The sequence below is a fragment of the Malaclemys terrapin genome, chromosome 24, assembly GCF_027887155.1.
Source record: "Malaclemys terrapin pileata isolate rMalTer1 chromosome 24, rMalTer1.hap1, whole genome shotgun sequence".
In the NCBI taxonomy this organism is placed as follows: Eukaryota; Metazoa; Chordata; order Testudines; family Emydidae; genus Malaclemys; species Malaclemys terrapin.
In genome coordinates, this window is record NC_071528.1 from 10,235,825 (window position 1) to 10,254,106 (window position 18,282).

Consider the following 18,282-nt stretch of genomic DNA (forward strand, 5'->3'; position numbering starts at 1 on the left):
GCTGGTGGGTTTTGCTCTGTAGGGCACAGGAAGTAATACTGGAGATGACAGAATACTAAAATAGCATCCTTCCTTCATATGGCATCCCAGCCAGCTCTGCTTTATAGACAGGTCAGTCCAAACATACCCTTGTATGCATACCCACATCAATCGAGTCTTTCTCACACACTGCAATGTTAAGAAATGAGAAGGACCAGCTTTTCAGAAGTGCCTATAGAGAGGTTCATGCACACGCTTGACATGTATGCACAAGAAGTGTGTGTGTGTGGGGGGGGGGGGGTGAGTTTCATGCCTAAGGCATTACAGGGTTTGAGATTGCTAAGGCTTGCCAAATTTGCTAAATTACTTGGGCACAGCAGGGTGAGTAAAGGACAGTGTGGGAGTAAGAGCGAGTGACCGATAGCATGGTCTAAAGCTAAGCAGAGTATGGGCAGCAGCTGTGATCTTCTCCTATACAGCTCGCCCCATATACCTCAGACCAGTCCTACCCAACCTGAAGCTCTCCCTACTGTTTTCAGCCTGGGCTTCCGCTCAGATCTGTTAAAACAACTCCTGCTGTTTCAGTCCCGAATAGACAGACAGTCTTGCTGAATTGTACAGTGGCTTTTATTTTGTGGATGAACATCTGCTATGGCATGGGGCCAAAATTGTCCCCTGTGGTTTCCTTCGTATTTCATGGGAGGTATAGAATCTTCACATTTGATGCCTCAGGTTGGAAATCGGGACACTTAGCTAACTGTCTATTGTTCTAAGCACCCATTGCTCCCGTTGGAAGTCAGTAACAGCTGCAAGTGCTCGGCACCCATTAGGATATCTCCAATTTTTCATCTCCTAGAACTGGAAGGGACCTTGAAAGGTCATCGAGTCCAGCCCCCTGCCTTCATTAGCAGGACCAAGTACTGATTTTGCCCCAGATCCCTAAGTGGCCCCCTCAAGGATTGAACTCTCAACCCTGGGTTTAGCAGGCGAAAGCTCAAACCACTGAGCTATCCCTCCCCCCTAGCATTAGGCACCTGATTGTGAAAATGTTAGTCTGTATGACCCACTATGCACTGCTCCATCTTAATCAGAGCAGCCTTTCCCATTGTCGGCTGGAGTCTTAAATGTTTATGCCAAGATCACACATTAGTCTGCTAGCAGGCAACATGGAGGAGCTCAGATACCTGCTTGGACACGCATGCAGCTCTGAAGCTTCCGGCAAGATGCCAGCATAGCCCTTGTACAAAGTTTCTGCTGCCCCCGCAGTCAGGACTAGTGTTAGGATGTAGGAAGTAGACTGACTCTCAGCCCCTTTATCCCACACCTCCAGAATGACTATTGTGTTTGTTTACTGTCTGCTTGCTAAGATCCCTTTTTGGTCTTTTACTTGTGGGTGCCATTATAATATATGCACATACCAGTGCTGGAAACAACAATGTGTCGCAGTGTTACCATATATAATGCTGCGTTACTTTTATAGGTTTCATAACTAAGGGAAGATAAATTACATTTTGAGCTGAAATTTGAAATGAGATGTAAAGTCAATGAGTCAGAGATACAAGGAGGCTTTGTTCTGGACTGTAGGATGTTAAGGAGAAAGTTCTTGAACTAACAGCCCTAGTAAAATTGCATGAAGCGATGCAGAGGAACTTTGAGCTAGAAGAGCATGGGGGAGCGTACAGAGAAACATGGTTTGTGAGAGACCAGGGAGCAAGTCCATTGAGGCTTTTGGCAAGTGCATCCTGATACAAATGAGGGAGCTAGTAGAGTTGTTTAGAGAGAGGGACAGGCAGATTATGGTCACCTTTCTTTGTGTGTTAGAGGTGGGTAGAGGTATCCTGTATGTGGTGAGGCTTGTGGTGAAGGTGGAGAAGGTAGTTGAAATCAAGGTGAGCAGAAGAGGCAAGGCTGAAGATTTCAGTAGTGTTTAAGTTGAGGCAGATGTAGGTGAGAGTGTGGAGCTGGGATGAACAGACCCACGAACAGGGAGTGAGAAAGGAGGGTGAAGAATGATAGAAGGTCATAGGTAGCTGAAGCAAATGAACTGGAGTAAAGAAGGGAGGTGGCAGGAGATGCCACTCCAGTGGATTCAAGTGCATTTTGTTACTGTTCACATCTCTTTTCCTTAGCAGTGTGGGGGTGGTGGAGCAGCACTCTCTGATGTAGGTGCAAGGTGTACTTGGGGTGATTTGTTTGAAAATAGTGTCCAGTTGATCTGAAAATGTGCATTGGGTGCTAAGGCCTGGGCTCCCCTTGAAAGCATAGACCTCTGAGTTCATTTGAGCATGCTGCATCATTCTAAAGAGTGCAGTTTGCATGGTTTCTGATTAATGGTGTATTACAGGCTTGTGTGTGTAAATTATGTATGACGTGGAAATTCAGAATAATTAGCTGTCATCCCTCACTGGAGTAAATGAATTGTAGTGTTCATCATGCTGTAGACAGCCCATTCTTTACTCTCAGCTCTGATCTGATTTTTTTTCTGTGTGCATTTATTCAGAGTCTTTTTCTCCCGTACCTTAGACATTTTCTCTTCCCACCTCCCCTTCCTCATTAATTCATATCTGTCGGAGCATCTTCCCCACGATACGCAGTCCCAGGTCTTCCACTCGTGCTCTGCTTTCACCATACACCACATCTCAAGGTCCCTGTAACTTACATTTTCCTTTGTCCTCCGATCATATTTGATCGATCTAATCGTTCCTTTCAGTGTGGCTCTTCTGCACAACAGTGTGTCTCTGCCACTGGGATGCCATTAGATGAATGTTAATCCCTCAGGCTTGGAAGCAGGCTTTACAGCAATAAAACCAGACTCCCTGTACTCAAGGGTTAATACTCCCTTGAGAGGCTATATTGAGCACTTCGTATATCAGCGCTTGTCCCTGCTAGGGAGAGAATTAGGTATTGACAGTTTAATAATGAGATCTCATTGCTATTGACTTGCTCTCAGTGCTGTATTCCTGCTGCGCACTTTGCTGTGGTGCTTATCTACCTTTTGAACATGGCTTACAGAGCGATAAGGGCATAGCTTATTAAATACTAAAAACTACAGTCAGGCAATGCGAAGGGCCTGACTTTGACTAACAAAAGCTAGGAAATTCAGAGTGAAAGCACAGGGCCAAATTCATCTCTCTCTCCACTGATTCTGATACTTACAAGAGAAATGAACTTGGCTTATTGCATATAGGAGTGCTACTGATATATATCGGCATGATTGGGAGTGATGGGAACAGATGAGGCAGAGTGATTTCCTCTCTTCCTTTCTCAATTTATGGTGGGGAGAGGGAAATATCTGTCCCTCTTTGGGGGAGGGGACAGTCTTTGTTACAGCACTAGTACAGTTGAGGCAGGGAAGGGAGAGGGGAAGGAAGGCTATACCTGATGGCAGGAGCTGCAGGGGGAGGAATGTTCTCACTCCCAGTGAAGATGGGATACTGATGTTTAGATGAGCAGAGGGAATGGGGAGGGGAGGAGAGGGGGAGGCCCAATATAGTGTTTTCTTCTGGAGCATAATACCAATCTTCAGGTGACTAAAAAATTACCACCAATCCCTATTCCCACCCACAATATATGGGGAGATGATTTCCATATGATAAATATTTATCCCATACCTGTGTCCTGATCACTTCCCCATGAAAGTCAGTGAATTCCAAACTCCTGGAGGCTACCATTGGAGTGAGGGGCGATTCTCAGCTTCCCAGTGGCACCCAGTGCTCACTGCCAAATTTGCAGTACCATGAGATACTGGACTTTTAAAACAAGGACATGTTTGTTTAGAAGGGCTATTTCAGTTCCATTTCAAAGGTGTCTTAAAGCTTGTTTACACTTGAAAGTTAGTTTACATTAAGGTAAGGTGTGAATTTAAAATGCAATAGCTATTCTAGAATAATTTAGTCTGTGGACACCCTTATTCTAGCATGATAAGAATAATGAATAGTGGGTTAAAAAAGTCTTGCTGGCTGCATAGCCAATGCATAATATTCTCATTCCAGAATAAGAGTGCTTTGTTCCAGTTTAGTTTAATCTTCTTTCAAAGAGGATTAAGCGAACATGACACATTTATTCTGGAATAAGTGTCCACACACACGAGTTATTCCTGAATATCTATTTTGGACTAACTCCATATGTAGACAAGACTTTACATTTATTATTTGCTTTCCTTTCTCTCTAATCCCTGCATAAAGTAACCAAGGCAGCTGGCTTTACAGAGAGGAATACAAGAAACAGTCCAAATGGGGGGAGGTGGGTGGGACTTTACGCCACAGATGTTACAAAAAAGGTTTTTAAATGCTTTAATCAAAATACATGGTGTGGTGTGAAGGTTTTATTTACCCAAGAGTGGCAAAGCAGTGAGTGAGTTACATACTTCAGATAATCCCACATAGATGCCAATCGAACCATTATACCATGTCATCATGTATTCCATGTGTATGTATAATAATAAAAAGGGCCTACTTAAAAATAAGATGTTAAACTGTTATTCTGTGTTGTGTCCAGAGATGAAAATGGTCTTTTCTAGCAACTTGTTTCCCAAGTTTCATCTACAGTGTGAATTAAAATGGGTACATTTAAAAATCTCTGGAGAATGGGTGTATAATGGAAGTAGAAGTTTTACCGTAACGCTTGTAGGTAATGCTGATACATTACACTCCAGAGAACATTGTCCCAAATTGTTTTTGTGAGGACTTCATTGACTAATATGTATCTGATGGATTGTGTCATTGATAGCTGCTTGAGAGATTAAAATGATGTCATCTTGTTGCTGTTGAGGGGAACAATAGTTCTGTGTGTCTGTTCTATTTAGGATGTGTGTGTTTTGGCTCAGGATGGGTTCTAGATGAGTGCATGTGGTTGAGCAGGCAGATCGAAAGGAATTTGACTACCCTTGTGTCTGTAATGCCCTGCAACTGTTGATAACAAGGAGTTTTGTACCATGTCTAACTCTGGCCTCCAGCCTCAAATATGTTGATTAAAAGCTGCTGCTGACTTTCTCCTTTGCATAATGTGAACCTGTGTTTCCCTTCAGAAATGTGTGTACTGCCGGAAGCGGATGAAGAAGGTGTCTGGTGCCTGCATTCAATGCTCCTATGAGCACTGCTCCACTTCCTTCCATGTGACCTGTGCACATGCCGCTGGGGTACCCATGGAACCGGATGATTGGCCATATGTTGTGTCCATCACTTGCTTCAAACATAAAGCAGCCAACCACAATGTAAGTGTCTTCTATTTAAAATCCCTCCTATGTACTGTTTCTCTCATGTCTCTTGTGATCCCTGATTGGTCCCTTTCCTTTGTTCCATAGATCCAGTTTCGGAGGGAGGTATCGCTGGGGCAGACTGTGATTACGAAGAACCGCAATGGACTCTACTACAGGTGTAAAGTAATTGGCATGACAACGCAAACCTTCTATGAAGTGAACTTTGATGATGGCTCTTACAGCGACAACGTTTACCCGGAAAGCATTACTGTAAGAAACTCTTTAGATTCCTCTGTAACTGCAGGGGTGGTCAAACTTACTGACCCTCCGAGCCACATACGATAATCTTCAGGAGATGTCTGCCGAGGCTGAAGCCCCACTACCCCATTGCAGGGCAGAAGCCCCAAGCTCCCCCTCCTCCAGTCTGGTAGGCAGAGAATGAGGGGAGAGGTGATGGGCTCCGCGAGCCGCATTTTAACTGTAAAAGAGACTCGCGAGCTGCAGTTTGGCCACCCCTGATCTATAGGATGCAATGCTGCGTACTTGCTTACTTTGTGGGCAGGAACAACAAAGCCTACCCTGAGAAATCTTTTTACAATAGGTTAAAAAAGTATTGTTGGCCGCATAGCCAATGGATAAAGTGTTCTTCATGCATCCCCTTATATATGGCTTTACTGGTTATTACCTGGTTTCCTATCTTTTGTTCCTTGACCAACAGCTGCTGCCAGTGTTGGTTGCTGACGTAAGAGAATAGAGTTTGTTCTGTCTTGCACACTAATTGCATTTTTAAAGTCTAATTTTTTCCCTCCCAAGTCCTGTTTTAGGTAAATAGACTGGACAGTGCGTATGTTTGTTTTAATATAGTAAATAGATTAGAGTCGGGGAGAGTGTATTGAAGAATTGGAGCAGGGTACTAAGAGTCTAGATTTTGGGGTTCTATTCCCAGTTCTGCCACTGACCTGCCATGTAATACTGTGGGCGAGTCAATTAACACCTCCTCCTCTGTGCTTGTAAAATGAGGGTAATACATCACAGGGCGGTCTGAGCTGCTTTGAGCACCTTGGATGAGTTCCAGAGAATTGCAAAGTACTATCACCAGCAGCTGGTGCGAACAATTGGTTCAATACTTGAGCAATGGCTTGTAACCTGCCTATCCTTAGTGAATTTTTGAACAGATGCAAATTTGCTTATAGTGTGGTAGCCTCCTGGGTTCTTATGTTAAAGCATCATGTTATTGTGGTATCTTCCATGGGTGGTCACTATGACAAAGATGGTCAACTTGTTCCCAAGTTTTATTCATGTCTGTTGTTTTCCTGACTTTCTTCTGTCTTTAGAGCAGAGACTGCATTCAGATGGGACCCCCTCCAGAAGGCGAGTTGGTTCAGCTGCAGTGGACTGATGGAATCATCTATAAGGCCAAGTTCATTGCAGCCCAGATCAGTCAGATTTATCAGGTAAATAGGGAGGGGTCTAAAAACTCCACCACAGCACCCGTGTATTGCACAAGCTTTATTCCTCAGAGGTACAGAAGGCTTGTTATGTTTATGAAGATGTAATGTGAACTCCAGAGTTAATATTTCCTGTATTCTTATAGGAACTGTAATGCTCCTAATTAAGAGAGTCAGGAAAAGGGTTCTCAGAGGGAGATTTTGGATGTTTGTACACACACGTATGCCTCTCTATCTACACATACCTGCTCTTAGAAATTCACAATGGGTTCTTTTCATTCACACCCTTTCTCTGTGATGAAAAAGGATGCTTGAGTTGGTATATGTAGCTGTGTAGTGGATATAAGCAACTAGAGAAAAGGGGGGTGGTTAGTGAACACTTAAAGGATTTGTTAGATTTAATATAGAATTTCTGGCACAGAGTAAATTTTCTCTCTCAAAGATAAACAGAAAAAAGAAAAATCACTGATCTAAAGAGGTCCTGATCTCTGGAAGATGCTTTGATTGGAAATCTAAGTCTTCCCTTCCCCCTTTTACAAGTGTTCCTGGCAAAGCTTTTGCTTATGATGAGAAGTTTGAGAGAGAGGAGTTACCTAAACACAGAGAACTTGCTGAAGAGGCGGCCTTTCAGATCCCACTGGGGGAATACCTGTTGGGGACTGGATGATTTGGGATTGTTAATGGGTTACTAGGACATCAGGGGACCCAGGTCAAAAGTGACTTGATACCACCACTGTCTGTTGGCTGTTCAATGGCCTGTGTGAAATGAGCTTTATGACCTCCACTTCCTAACAAACAGGTATTTAGGTAATTAAAACCCTCTTGGCAATAAAAGTGGAGATCAGGAATAGAATGGGCGTGGAGACTTCACACTCACCCTGAAGACTCATGGGAAGGTGCATGGCAGAGCAGTATGTGGGAACAAAGTCCTGCTGCTATATCTCCTTTACCTATTCTGTGACTAATTAGAAGCCTTCAGTCTCCAGTTCTGTCATTCATGTCATCCACTACCTTTTCTAGCAGAGAACAGAAGCAGTCAATTCTGCACCTCACAAGGCTGCGTGCTGAAGCAGTTTTGTACCACATGTGGGATTTCTGTTTACAGGAGGCTACCAATCAGAAATCTGAAAAAGGGCCAGCATTTCAACATGGAGTTCCACAAAATTCAGCACTGTCATTTGACTACATCTAGGTTAAGTGGGCCACAAGAAGGTTCAAAATTACCAGGATTCTGGGAAGTTTCACGTGCACCCTGCACTCCTCAATTTAACCAAACACACACAGTGAAACTTACAAAAAACTATTTTGTGTCATGTAGATTCGTGTTCCTGAGTAATCTTGAAAAGTGTGGTGGGAGAAATTTCCTAAGACGCTTGTCTAAGAGGCATTTATTATACTGTTTAGTCTTTTCGGAAAAATTGCCTAAGATCTCGACATGCAAACAGAAGAGCATCATAATCTGCAGACTTGTACCCTAAAGATCTCTTTGGCGTGATGTTCCAAAGAAGACACAGTCTGATTTTTAACATAAATTTTAACATAAATTTTAACTTTTTTACGCTTCCATTGAAAATCTGTTCTTTGTTTGCTTTCTGATTTAGTTTACAATATAGGAAATTCACATATTGATTGTTTAAAATAGCATGAAAAGCTAAAACAAAATGTAAAGAAGCATCTATTTGCCAGCACTAAATGAGAACAAAATATGCAGGCACATATGCATTTGTACATTTTGCAACTCATGCAGTTACTTGTTCCATGTTTTGCACATTCAGGTTAGGTGCATATTTTTTTGAAAATTTAACTCCAGTGGTTTGTCTTTAAACTTCCATTTGTGTGTGTATTCAGAATGGAGACTTCAACTACCCATAACTTATTCCCTTGTGCCTAGTTGTTACAGCTGATGTATACCTCTCAGTTAAGAGACTACAGTAAGTGGTGTTGACCTTGCATAACTGATGAACCACGATACCTGTCAAGTATCAGAGGGGCAAGTTCAAACATAGGGCTGGTCTACACTGCAAGTGCTACATGGGTCCAGCTGGACCAATGCAGCTGTGCTGCTGTAGTACATGTGGTGAAGGCGCTCTATGCAGACAGGAGAGAGCTCTCCTCTTGGCATAATTGCTCCACCGCAGTGAGAGGCAGTAGCTATGTCTGCGGGAGAGCGTCTCCTGGCAACATAGCGCTGTCCACACCGGTGCTTAGGTCGGTGTAACTTGCATTGCTCAGGGTGGGGGTGTGGCTTTTTCACACCCCTCAGCAACATAAGTTATATCAACATAAGCAGTAGTGTAGACCTGCCCATAGATTCTTTCGACCCTCTGAATTTTCCCAGTTTAAATCAAACCCTACCTTTCTCTTAAACCATATTGTGTATGTTTTCTGCATTATCCAGGAGGCTACTGTAAGTCTTAAGCAAAGCAAGCAAGAGGCTCTGAGGACATTTATTTTATAGTTTAAAATTTCATGTGCTCATTTTCATGAATAAACATCCCTGTAACATCTCCTGTTACATAATTCATGATGTAATCAGTGCTCAGTGAAAGAGGTTTGGAATGAGGAGTTAACACCACCATTTTTTACACCTGACGGATTATGGTTCCTTGTTAAAACACAAATATATTTTGACTTGTGTGAAAAAAAATCTTAATTTAAGAAGGAAGAAGGGCTTATTAATGTGAGTGTAATACCCATGTTACAATGGAGGTGGAGGGGAGGGGGTGCTTTCTTCATGGTTCCCACTGTGTTTTCTGTGTCCATCAGAGAATCCTGGGGACTTTTTAGGCTGATAAAAAGAAGTGAGGAGAGAATTGTTAGCTGTAAATGAAGAAGTCAGTAACCTGATTGCTACTGTGCTCTCTGCAGGTGGAGTTTGAAGATGGCTCCCAGCTGATGGTAAAACGTGGTGATATTTACACATTGGAGGAGGAGCTTCCTAAGAGAGTGAAATCTCGCCTGGTGGGTATCAAATCCGCAGGGAAAAAAAGGGGAGCTGCTTCTCACATATGCTCATTAGATTTTCTTTTAAAAGCTGTTTGAAAGTGACCTAAAAAGCTCCCTCTCCCTTCTAGAACTATAAGACCCTAATTCAGTCACAGAATATGTGTAAGATTGTAAAATGACTAATGAAGACATTTGAAAAGGTTTTAAACAATTCCTGCTTGTCAAGACCCGATTTCTGTGTTCCCTAGTTAAGAGATCTTGTGTTCAGTAAAGTGCCTTGCATCCGGTAGGATACCAGTTACAAACTCCACCACTGAAATGTAGCCACCTGCGGGGTGAGAGGATAATGGTCAGGTGAACTGACCTGCAGCCCAGTGGTGTCTTGGAAATTTTGGCCAATGATACTGGAATAAAAAAACTTCCAAAAGATATTAAAAATCCCATGGAACACAGAGGACCCTATTTTTTTTAAGCTTCCTCTTAAAGACCAACATATAGTCTATGTCTACACTATGAGCTAGTGGTGTGATTCGCCCTCCTCGTATATATACTCGCACAACATATTACCTGTGCTACTGCAGCTACACAACTATTTACACTCATGCTATCTGGATGAGAGTAAGCGTGAGTGTGTGTGCACAAGTGGGGGAATCGCACCCCATAGTGTAGGCATAGTTCCATGCAGTGAACTGTGGCTGAATTAGTCGATCTAGAAAATAGGAGGGGCTGAGTTGATCTTACTAAGATTGGAATCTGTGGCTCAAGAGTGTCCGTCCCCCCCCCCCCCCAACCTGATGCTGCTTTTAACTTTTAAAGCCATCCACTCCAGCAAGAGTGTGAGATCAGATGCCCAGAGCAATGAAGCACATACAGCTGCTTGCTTTGTTCTAGATGCCTGTGATGTCAACTGTTGCATGATAAAGACAAAAAGAATATAGGAACTGCCATCCCTAGTCTGTCTGACCACTAACACTGTCTGTGGCCACTAACAGATGCTTGAAGTTGCACATAAAATAAATAAATTAAAATGAAATAACCCTGTAATGGACATTTATGTGGAATAAACTACCTATGGGCAAGGACCAGAATTTACCAATGTACATTGTCAAAGAGCCACAGTAATATGTAAGCAGCCCCCCATCAGCTCTCCCCCCAACTGGCAGCCCCGCCGATCAGCACCACTCCCTCCTTCCCCATGCCTCCCAATCTGCTGTTTCATGGTGTGCAGGAGGCTCGGAGGGGGAGGGAGAGGAGCGCTACAGCAGGCTCCGGGGAGAGGGCGGGAAGGGGTGGAGTGGGGGCAGAGCCAGGGGTTGAGCAGTGAGCACCCCCCGGTACATTGGAAAGTTGGCGCCTGTAGCTCCAGCCCCGGAGTCGGTGCCTGTACAAGGAGCCGCATATTAACTTCTGAAGAGCCGCATGTGGCTCCGGAGCCACAGGTGGGCCACCCCTGACCTATGGGGATTAAGAAGAAACTTCTCCAATTGGTTATAGGTTAGTTTATGCCATGAAATATTGAAGGGATTTTTAGTGCCTTATAAAATGCTTTTATCATCTCTAATGTAACTCTAGATTTTGTCATTATCCATATAGATATCTCATCCTTCTTTGAATCCTCTGGTCTCCGACATCTTGTGGCAATGAATTCCACAGATTAACTATGCTGTGTGTAATTTACTTTTGTTCTGGGGGCAGAGGAGCTGCTTGCGTTTGCTTTTATCAGGTGAACAGAGATAGTCAGTCCTTATTTAGACAATATTTTTGTTAGTATCTGGCTGCAGCCCTGCCTTTCAGCAAAGCTGATGAATTTGAGTGGTGAGGTAGGGTGGGTGGGGGTGTCACTTTTGATGGATCCTGACCTTCAAACTTTGTAACATTTCCAGAGTGACTGACACACACATCCACTCCCCTTTGTGCACACTCTCTCTCGTGCGCACCCACACACATGAAAGGTGAATAACTCACATCTGACTTGAAACTCTTAATTCTTTCTGCAAACCTCCTGTTCCCAGAGATTTTTAGGAAGAGTTCTGTGTGAGTGACATACCAGGTACTCTAATAAAGAGCAGCTGGATGAAGGAAGGAAGTAACCACGCTTACCAAGAACCTTCTGTCTGCTTTGAGAGTGAGAAGCAGTGTATAAGCTATGTCATGTCGTCTTACAACAATCCCTTCCCCAAACAGACCCCCCTATGCCTAAGGAAGTAAGAGAAGCTTCCTTTACCAGCGTGCTTTGTACGATGAATGAATAACCTGAGCAGACAGAGAAGGGTTGCAGTGGCAGAGGATTTGTGAGTAGGAGTTAGAGAGTGGAAGAGAACCTGCTACAGAAATGAAACAGACTTGAAGTTGGTTTTGAGTTTGGTCATACAAGCCAAGTGGGTTCCTCTGAGCCAGTCCCTGCACTCTCCAGCCTTCAGTGGTTCTCTAGCATGTACGTAACACAATGTTCACTTTCTCCAGTTTTGTTAAATAGGTGCGCTTTCTCTCGTGCGCATCTTCCCCTCTAATGATTGTACTTTCCTGTCTCCTGTAGTCCCTCAGCACTGGGGCCCCTCAGGAAGGAGTGTTTTCGGGAGACGAAGTGAAAGCGGCTAAGCGCCCCCGAGTGGGGAATTCCAGGAGTCCCGAGGACTATGGACAGAACCCAGATTATTTGGCCTTCATGGAGACCCTGCTGCAGACGCAGTACCAGCCAGGACCACAGAGCAACATGTTTTAACCAGGATTAATAATAATAAAAAATTAACCCTTTTCAACCCTGAGGAAAAATAACCAGGAAACTGTGGAACAAAAGGCCAGCCCCGTGCAATAGCCTGCTGTGAATTCCTTTCTTCTGCTCTTGGTTTGGACTGCAAGAAAATCCTGTCTGGCTACAGGCTACCTCTACTCTGTCAGCTGCATTGCTGGCCAATAGAATAGGGAGCTCAAAACCCCTTCAGACAGCATTTCACATGAAGACTTCGGAAGAGTTTGTACTAATGGAGCTTTGTGATTGGCTCCTTTTTTTTTTTTTTTTTTTTTTTAAGGTTTGGAAAGGGTTAAAATGAATGAAAAATGAAATGACTCAGATTTTTAAACCACATCAAACTCTTTTGTCTTTAAAAGGTGCTATTTCACTGACTACTGAAGCAGCCTTTGGAATCATGATTTCTGTACATATAAATCACCTTTGTGACGTTTTCTATAAATGAGCATTATTAAGAAAAAAAAACACAAACAAAAAATAGGAAAGCAACAATTTCCACCAATAATTTTTTCTAGGTCATTGCTTTAAAACAGGAAAAAAAAAAAATCATTTTCCCCTCCTTCCCACCACTGAAATGTAATTTAACACTGCAGTGGGGAGAGAGAACAAGAGCAGACATCGTGGGTTGTTTTTTAAAGCAATGTTTTCTTTGTAACCTGGGGAAGGGGGGAAAGAAATGTCTCATAACCCGAATGTTGTTGCAGTCAATGAATTAGATGGTGGGTGTGTGCATTTCTGCCCCGTCATCAGCAAAGAGCAACCAGTGGAGAAACGGCTAGCCATTGCTATTTGCTCCTTCTACTCCTCTTCCTTCCCTTTTCCTTCCCCATCTTTGCAATCACTTAGACTCTGCGGCCTCCAGCGTGCATGCCTTTCGATTCAGATATGCCACTTGATTCCTCCCCTCACAGTTCTGGCAGGCATTATTCTGTTGCTGCCCTCCCCTTCCTATCAGACAGTGGCGTGCAAGGGGATTGTTCTGGCTCTCTATTAGGCATGGCTTTGAGCTGTGCCGCTTACAGTTGTGCGAATCATTCCACGACAGAAGCCTTGGAGGTGTGTGTGTATGTTCTTCCCCTCCTTCCCCCCATTAAAGAAGAAATTCCCCAAACGCCTTCGATTGTTGTGACATCCTTTGCCTAGGTAAGGAGTCAGCCTTTGAGATGCTCCTGGTGAAGCGGGATGAAAGCCTGCATTTGTTTGGGCTCAGTTCACTGAGTATTAAAATGAGTATTAAAGTCAGAAACAAATCTTGAAATATTGAGCGGGCAGCTCCCACCTGAACGCTGTGTAAGCCGCTCCTGCTGTAAAGCTGTTACGGAACAGTGTTGCATAAAAGACCTGATCCAAAACCCATCTAAGTTGGTGGAAAGAGGCTCCCGCTGACTTCAGAGGGCTTTGAATCAGGTTTGAAGTGAAGAGAAATAAGACGACTTCGTGGAGAACTGCAGGGAGATGAGGCTGCTACAGTGTGTGCGTGGCGGAACGGGGACATGGCACATGTACAGCACCTATTCAAACCCACCTTTGTGTCTTTGCCTGTGAGTTGACAAAGCTATCCAGGAAACGCGTCCTCAGCAATCTTTTTCACTTGAGTCCCTGAACTTCCTGGGCAGGGAGGAACAATAGTCTCTTTTTAAGCCCCCTTGTAATACAGTCAATTTTTTTTTTTAAAGTGACTGTGTTTAGATATCTTCAGGGGAGTAAGTGGGAAGCATTTGGGGGATAACATGGTAATTAGCATCTTAAGAGACTGGACGGATATTCAGCTGTCCCAGTCAGAGAATGGAAATGGAGTGAAGTGTTCTTTCTTGGGGGAATTAGAATTCCCTTCACTTCTTGCTGCCTCTGCTGTGAGGTGCTTTGCTCTTTTTTTGTTTTTTTGTATTTTTAATTTTTTTTATTTTAAGTTTTCAACTTCTCCAAATGAATCTGTCTCCAAAAAAGCATTAGACTGAATTTATAAAAGAAGAATGTACTTTTTTTTTTAAGGAAAAAAGGACGTGGTTCTTAAAAGCCTCAGTTTGTGTCATTTTGGATAGAAGACGAATTAGAACCTAGTTGGAGTCTCTTTCCTTTATTTGCTGCTGCACCTGTGTAGCGATTACTCCTGCACAGGTGTCTCCTGTTGGCTATAACACGATTTAAAGGATAATTTGCTTGTATAAAAGAAAAAATGGATGGTTGCCAGGCCACAGAAATATTTAAAACAATTGAAAGAGAATTTAAACAGCAGAGGATTTTTTTTTTTTGGAAGTGGGGAGGGAAAGGGAGGTGTAGGGTGGGATGGGTTGGGAGGTTGTGAGCAGTGGACGGATTTCCTCTGCATGTTAAAGTCCTGACTGAAGTAGCACCATTACTGTATTCATATGTAGTACCTTTTTAAATACTATTTATATTGTTAAAAAAAAAAAAAGTGTTTCCCTGACCCCCATATTCAGCTGGTGAGTTATGTTTAAACGTGAATCTGGAACTGTAGAATGCCCTTCTTTGTTGCTGGGTTTTTCCTGTTTTGTTTGTTCTTAAAGCCCTCTTTTGGTTCAGGAATGACTTGTGCAGTTTATCTATAATGACCATGTTGAAGGTTTCTGTGCATCAGACTATGGAAAAGGAAATAGGAAATGCACACTTCTTCCCCGCCCCCCCAGTGAAATATATTTGTAAGTGTCTGATTATGTGCTATAAAATTATTGATTTTTTTTTCCCTCTTAGATTAAGGATGTGATGTATTTTTTTTGCATTTTTTTTCTCTGCCTCTAGGTTCATAATGAATTAAAGGCTGTTGAGCACTTCAGAATTACAATTTTTAGGAGGTTGAAGTCTCTTCATTTCTAAATAAAAGCTACTGTGCTGAAGGGGAAGAAATCTCCCAAGTCAGAGTGGTTGGTGAAAGCTGACCAGTAACTCGGTCATGAGAAGCTGAGGTTGGTGAATTGGAATGTGGTCTGCCCCTTCTCTAAGAGCTCTGCCCTTGCACCCCCATCTCAGTTCAGAATTGAAATTGCAATGATCCAAGGTCCAGGACTTGGTATGGTTAGATCAGTGCCATAGAAGCACTGGTTAGTTACTGATCAGTGAGAGTTTTTAAGGCCCAAAATAGGGAGGTTGTGGAATCTGTCAGAGGTTTTTAAGAGGAGGTTAAACAAACACCTGACAGGGATGGTCTAGATAATATTTAGTCCTGCCTTCGAGCAGGGGACTGGATAAGTTGACCTATCGAGGTCCCTTCCAATCCTACATTTCTGTGATTTTTTTGTAAACCACCAGTGGGTACATCTTACAGGGAAATCTGTCTTTTAGCCATCCCAGTAATGGCTAGATAGGCATGCTGAACCCACACAGATAATGAACCTTTTAAAATCACATCCTTTCGATTGTCACCACCCCTTTTCCCCCTCCCCCCACTTGAGTTCTGACATTGTTTTATAGAGATATCTCACAAACTGCTACAGTTAGTGACTAATGCTTCAGATCATGTGAAAGCAATATCCCTTAGATTTCAGCTCACCAATACCTGCTTCCTAGCTTTACTCGAGGTAGTCTGATAAAACCATATTATTTGATCCAGAGGCATGAGAAGGATGTGAGAGCCAAAGTCTCTGCTGGTGTAATTCCATTGCAGTCACTAGCCGAGAATTTGTCCTGTGATTTTAAGGTCCACTATCTTGTGACCTGCCATAACCAGCAACCCTTTGTGAAGGGCCAATAAAGCCACATTAAGGACCAATAAAATGTTTCCAAGCAGCAGCCTTGGATCAGTATCAGAAAGACAAAGATCAACATTTCCTATCAGCGCATCATAGAGCTGGGATGGAGTAGATATTTTCACACTAGCCTTCCCAAGTCTTGACACTCTGTGGGTCTAGGCACTAGTCTAGGCCCTTTCCCTATGCAATCTCCCACTGAGGTAGATTCTGTGGGGCTGAATAGAAAACTGTGCTATCCCATGTCATCTCACAATGTGAGCACCATGAGGATAAGGTGTGAATACTGCTAAGCTTCTCATTCACTATTCCTTCATTCCAGTCTCTGAGCACCATTTGGGGTGGGGTGGAGAGTCTTCCGTTGAATGCCCCTCATTAGTCTCTTCTTCCAATCTCTCTCTGTCATATCCCTGGGGATTTGGGATGTTTCTTACCCATGCACCTGAATTGCTGTGGTAGCTGGAGATGTTCCTCTGTCCTTTTTTGTCCTGTCCTCCCCCACACACACCTTTCCATCTCCTCGATTTGTCTCGGTCCCATTTCCTCGAATCTCTGGAATTCCCACTCCTTCCCCTCTCATCTCAAGTCAGGGACAATCTGTTTGCTGGAGTTAGTACGTATTCCGCAGGTTCCTGTTGCCGGGCAGCCTGGACCAGTGTGATGAACAGACTGCAAAGCCCTTCCCTGGCCTGCCCTGTGGAGTGCTTGTCATGGATGCAGTCAGTGATGGACCCAGATTACATGGTCTTTGGCCAGATAACCATCTGTTATGCTCCCTCCCAGATCTGAAGCCCTAAAGAAGACCACTTTTGCTATTGTAGTTTCAGAGAAGTACAGCTCCTGTTTTGGGGCTTGTGATTAGCGGGGTGTATTCACGAGCGAACCTCTTAAATCCTGTAGTGTAAAAGCTGGTGGAGTTTCCTTTGTGAGTCCGTGTCACAAATAGTCACACGCACAATAAAGCTGTTCTGTGATAATTTCTAGCAGCATTGAAAAGACAGGAATGAACAGGCTGCTTATTTTTGCTGCAACACTGCCAGACGGAGTTTCACCCTAAGCCCGGAGGGTGGAATAGTGGAGGAAGAGAGATGTTTAGCTCTTCAGTTTCTCTGTCTGACAGAAGACACAGCAGCTCAGTGAGGGATGAGAGGAGGATTCTTTTCTTGCAGGTGAGTAATTTGGAACGTCATGTTAAAATAGCAATGCCGTTGGAGTATGCGTTGCTACATACTTTACATGTATTGCCTCTTGATGCTCAAAGTCAAAACGCTACGGCCTTTATTAGGACCATATGGACTAGTTCTCCGATCAAGATGGTAAATGGTCCAAACTTCTAACCACATTGATCAGCTCTTCACTTTTTTGATTCACTTGATCCAGATGTGGAAGTGCCATGAGACGAGTGTTCTCATCGTATTTTGGATCCAGTTGAAACAGTGACTCTCATGGGTGTGTTCTCGCAGGTCTCCAGCATAGAGGTCTGAGTGCTTATCTGCGCCATTTTAAAGCTTGTCCATCAGTTCTTCCATCTTCCTGCAGCCTTCCAGCACTGGGATCTTTGAACACGGAGGGAATTTTCAGTACAGCTTCCATGCTCTCTCTCCAGTGCTTTCCTTTTCACTTGGCGGTAGTTCCATGCTCTCACTCTTTTTAAGAGATGAGTAGATGAAAACAAAGAGAAGGGTGAGGGGTGATTTGATTACGGTCTGTAAGTATCTACATGGGGAACAAATATTTAATAATGGCCTCTTGAATCTAGCAGAGAAAGGTATAGCATGGTCCAATGGCTGGAAGTTGGAAGCTAGACAAATTCAGACTGGGAAAAATTTACCAAGAGTCATGGTGGATTCTCTATTACTGGCAATTTTAAAATCAAGATTGGATGTTTATCTAAAAGATCTGCTTTAGGAATTATTTTGGGGAAGTTTTATGGCTTGTTATACAGGGGGTCAGAGAAGATGATCAAAATGGTCTGTTCTGGCCTTGGAATCTCTGAATCTATAAAGGGCCACCTCAGATGCTCCTAGATGCTTCAGCTGTTTCTCATAGCACATGTATCAGTTGGGGTTATTTTGTTTTTACATTTCTCTTTTTTCCAGCCATTGGTATGTGTTCTGCATCAATGTTGCTGCTTCAAAGGACGCATTGAACTAGAGCAGGTCGGAACTTGGCGTTTCTGTTTTGCAGGAAGTCGACATTTTTGAAATTGTTTTCATTTCAGATTACAACAAAACAAGTTTTTGAAATTTGCTGCAAAAT

The 18,282-nt window shown here is 43.3% G+C and overlaps 1 protein-coding gene across 1 annotated transcript in view; it reads left to right on the plus strand.

Moving 5' to 3' along the window:
- KDM4B (lysine demethylase 4B) overlaps nucleotides 1-15,128 on the plus strand; it is a 166,643-nt gene extending 151,515 nt beyond the window's left edge. The window contains exons 19-23 of the mRNA XM_054013446.1: nucleotides 5,006-5,191; nucleotides 5,282-5,446; nucleotides 6,511-6,630; nucleotides 9,493-9,585; nucleotides 12,107-15,128. Coding sequence (XP_053869421.1) covers nucleotides 5,006-5,191; nucleotides 5,282-5,446; nucleotides 6,511-6,630; nucleotides 9,493-9,585; nucleotides 12,107-12,292 — 750 coding nt within the window. The 3' untranslated portion in view covers nucleotides 12,293-15,128. The remainder of the gene's footprint in view (nucleotides 1-5,005; nucleotides 5,192-5,281; nucleotides 5,447-6,510; nucleotides 6,631-9,492; nucleotides 9,586-12,106) is intronic.
- Nucleotides 15,129-18,282: the final 3,154 nt, after the last annotated feature.